At 53.3% G+C, this 3252-nt stretch overlaps 1 protein-coding gene across 1 annotated transcript; it reads right to left on the minus strand.

Annotated features, from left to right (window-relative positions):
• Window positions 1-333: 333 nt before the first annotated feature.
• MRPL34 (mitochondrial ribosomal protein L34) lies at window positions 334-1815 on the minus strand. The gene is made up of 2 exons (XM_017879525.1): window positions 1251-1815; window positions 334-1030 (listed from the first exon to the last, which is right to left on the minus strand). Exons 1-2 carry the CDS (start codon window positions 1313-1315, stop codon window positions 817-819), a joined length of 279 nt encoding a protein of 92 aa, XP_017735014.1. The 5' UTR covers window positions 1316-1815; the 3' UTR covers window positions 334-816.
• Between the last annotated feature and the right edge of the window lie 1437 nt (window positions 1816-3252).

Consider the following 3252-nt stretch of genomic DNA (forward strand, 5'->3'; position numbering starts at 1 on the left):
AAAAAAAAAACAAAAAAAAACCGGACCTCGTGGCTCATGCCTGTAATCCCAGCACTTTTTGAGAGGCCAAGGCAGGCGTATCACCTGAGGTCGGGGTTCCAGACCAGCCTGACCAACATAGAGAAACCCCTCTCTACTAAAAATACAAAATTTGCCGGGCCTGGTGGCACATGCCTGTAATCCCAGCTACTCGGGAGGCTGAGGCAGAAGAATCGCTTGAACCCGGAAGGCAGAGGTTTCGGTGAGTCAAGATCGCCCCATTGCACTCCAGCCTAGGCAACAAAAGGGAAATTCTGTCTCAAAAAAAAAAAAAAAAAAGTTATGACATGTAAGGCAACTGGAACTTTGAACATTTATTACACGTTTAACAATATTTCAAAATTATTGATAATTCCTTTGGATGTGATACGCTTTGTAATTATGTTTTAATGAGCTCTCATCTTGGAGAGATACATTCTCTCCGAGATACAAGAAATAGTTATAGAAGAAATAATCCAATGCCTGAGATCAGCTTCAAAAGAACCAAGGATGGGGCAGGGACGGGTTGTAGGTGGTCGGTAGTCAGGGCTGTGTACTGGGTACAAGGAGGTTCGTTGTACTGTTCTTCGGTCTGTTGCGCAGGTTCGAAATGCTTCCTAATTAAAAAGCGTAAAAAGGGACTTGGCAAGCTCCCATCCAGCCTTCAACCCCACAATACGGAGAGTACTCAGGTCCGAGGCGTTCCTGCTCCCCAGCTGCCTGCAAAAACAGCGCCAGGCAAGGTCGCGAGGTGAGGCCGATGCTTCTATAGGGGCCCCGCCGACAGCATCGCGATCCTCAATGGCTCAGCGACTTGCGGCCCTTGAGCATTCGGCGAAGGATGACCTGGACGCCGGCCGGCGTGCTCAGGCGCCGGACCCAGCCGTGCTTGTTCTTCCGTTTGATGTTGCTCGGCTGATACTCGTTTCCGCGAGTCTTGCCCCGGGCCTGCTGCGGGGTGGGGAGGCCCCAGGCGTCCGGGAACCCCAGCCAGGCCCGGGGCTGGAGCCACCTGCGTGGGTAGAGGGACGGCGAGAAAGGTCAGACGGGGTGCTAGGTGATCTCGGCGCTCAACCTCTCTGAGCCTCTGCTCCCGGGGACAGAGCCTGGCTGCAAAATGCGCTCCATAAATGCGCAAGTCACTGGCAGGTCATGCGGGCAGTGAACAGTAGCGCCAGCCTCCGACGCCCTTATTCCCAGATTTGGGGAAGGGTTCCCCTTTGAGGACTTACCTGCCACCCAGCAACGCTGCCGACCTACTCGTGGGGCCCAACAGGGATCCAGCCAAGAGAGCCATGTCCTCAGTGGGTCCCGCAGGCCCGGCCGCCGGCGATTCCGGAGCCCAGAGGAGCCCAACCCTGGAACAAAGGATTATGGGAAGTGTAGTTTCTCCTAACGTGCAAAAACAGGCCGCTGGGGAAAACACTGAAGTTGTAGTTCTACGCCTGCGCAACAGAGGCGCGCCAGTCTGTCCGCGGGGCAGGGTTCTTCATACAAACCAAAAGGTAGCGGGAGAACAGCGCCTTTTCAGCACGCGCGTGCGCACAAGGCATTATCTCCCGCCGTCAACTGGGAGCTGTGCTGTAGTTATCTCTCCTGTTGACCGGCAGAGGGTGCCCCGCGGTGGCCGGGTGCAGCTGGTGGCAGCCGCAAGAAGCGGCTGGTTGGTCTTAACCACCTCCAGCTGGGCAGATGGCACACAGCTGGCTGGCAGCTTGTCCTGGCTGCAGCCAAGTCTCCGCCTCTTGGCAGGAAGCCGAGGGGGCCTGAGTTCAAGCTCGCTGGGTGTTCTTGGGATGGTCCCTGAGCCTCTCTGGGCTTTCTCTATCTGTAAAACTCATGGATTGCAAGCTTGTCTTTGACAATCTTGCCTCCATTTCGGACCCTAGAAGAATTTTCCTCTGTTGTTAGAACCAAAAAAAAAAAAAAGAAAAAAGGAAGAAAAATTTTCTGATACTCAGATCTGAACCCCTCACCTACTCACACACTATCCTTGGCTCTCCATATCCCCAAGTAAAACCTGCTCAGCCCTTCCATCAGGCATGCAAAACCCTGTACACACACCATCTTACATTTCAGCCACGCCCTCCTCTCTGCCTGGTGTTCCCCTATCCGCCCTTTAAAAATCCTCTCCTCTCCTCCAAGGGCTGAGTGAGGTGTGGCTCATGCCTGTCATTCCAGCATTTTGGGAGGCTGAGGAGGGAGGATCCCTCGGGGCCAGGAGTTTGAGACCAGCCTGGGGACATGGTAGCAACCTCATATAGCCTCAAGTACTCGGAAGGTGAGGTGGGAGGATTCCCTGAACCCAGGAGATCCAGGCTATAGTGAGCAATGATAGCACCAATGCACTCCAGCCTGGGCAATGGAGTGAGATCCTTTCTCAAAAAAAAAAAAAAAAAAAAAAAAGGAGTCCTCTTCTCTCAAGCGCTGTCCATTCTTCTGGCCCAGCTGCCTTCCCTTGACTCTACCCCAAGTTCAGGGGCTCCTCAAGGGCCAGGGGCCTGGGGCTGTATCCCTACAAGTGCCAGCTTGGGGTTCATACAGAGAGGTGCTTGCTAAATGAATAAACTGTATAGTCTCCCAGAAGTGCCCTTAGTGGGCAAGAGTAGGTGTCTGGACGGAATCCAGCTCTGGCAGCAAATTCCAGGGGATGGGAGTGGCCAAGCAGCAAGGAGCATTTAACCCCTCGTCCCCCGAAGCCCATCCTACCTGTAACATCATTTAGCAAAACATCACCACTACAATAACGCCCATAATATACGGAGCACTTGTTATATGCATGACACTGATGAGTGCTGTATAGTAAACTTATGAGAGGATGAATTTCATAAAAAATAAACAGAGGCTCAGGAACGTGAAGTAACTTGCCCAAGGTCACACCTCAGCGAAGGGCAGAGGCTGGATTTGAGACCTGAGCTCTCCTGAGGGCCTACCGTGGCCCCGCCGGCACCACAGAGCTGGGATGCCTGCCTCTTGCTATCAGCCCTCCTCAGAACCATGGCAGCCATAGGTTAAATCGGCTGATTATGAAATTCAAACTCTCTAATTACCCACAGCTCTAAGACTTTCCTTGAAAGCTTTAGAGAAGCCCGTCACGATGGCTCACGCCTGTAATCTCAGCCCTTTGGTGAAGCCGTAGGCGAGAGGATTGCTTGATGCCCGGAGTTCGAGACTAGTCTGGGCAACATAGCGAGACCTCGTCCTTACCAAAAAAAAAGGGGGGGGGGGCAGGGG

The sequence above is a fragment of the Rhinopithecus bieti genome, unplaced genomic scaffold (genome assembly GCF_001698545.2).
Source record: "Rhinopithecus bieti isolate Rb0 unplaced genomic scaffold, ASM169854v2 scaffold_9899, whole genome shotgun sequence".
In the NCBI taxonomy this organism is placed as follows: Eukaryota; Metazoa; Chordata; class Mammalia; order Primates; family Cercopithecidae; genus Rhinopithecus; species Rhinopithecus bieti.

Coding starts and splice junctions, on each gene's coding strand:
- MRPL34 (XM_017879525.1), bottom strand. CDS start 1,315: ATGGCTCTCTTGGCTGGATCCCTGTTGGGCCCCACGAGTAGGTCGGCA. Junction 1,031..1,250: donor GCAGCGTTGCTGGGTGGCAG/GTAAGTCCTCAA, acceptor CTACCCACGCAG/GTGGCTCCAGCCCCGGGCCT.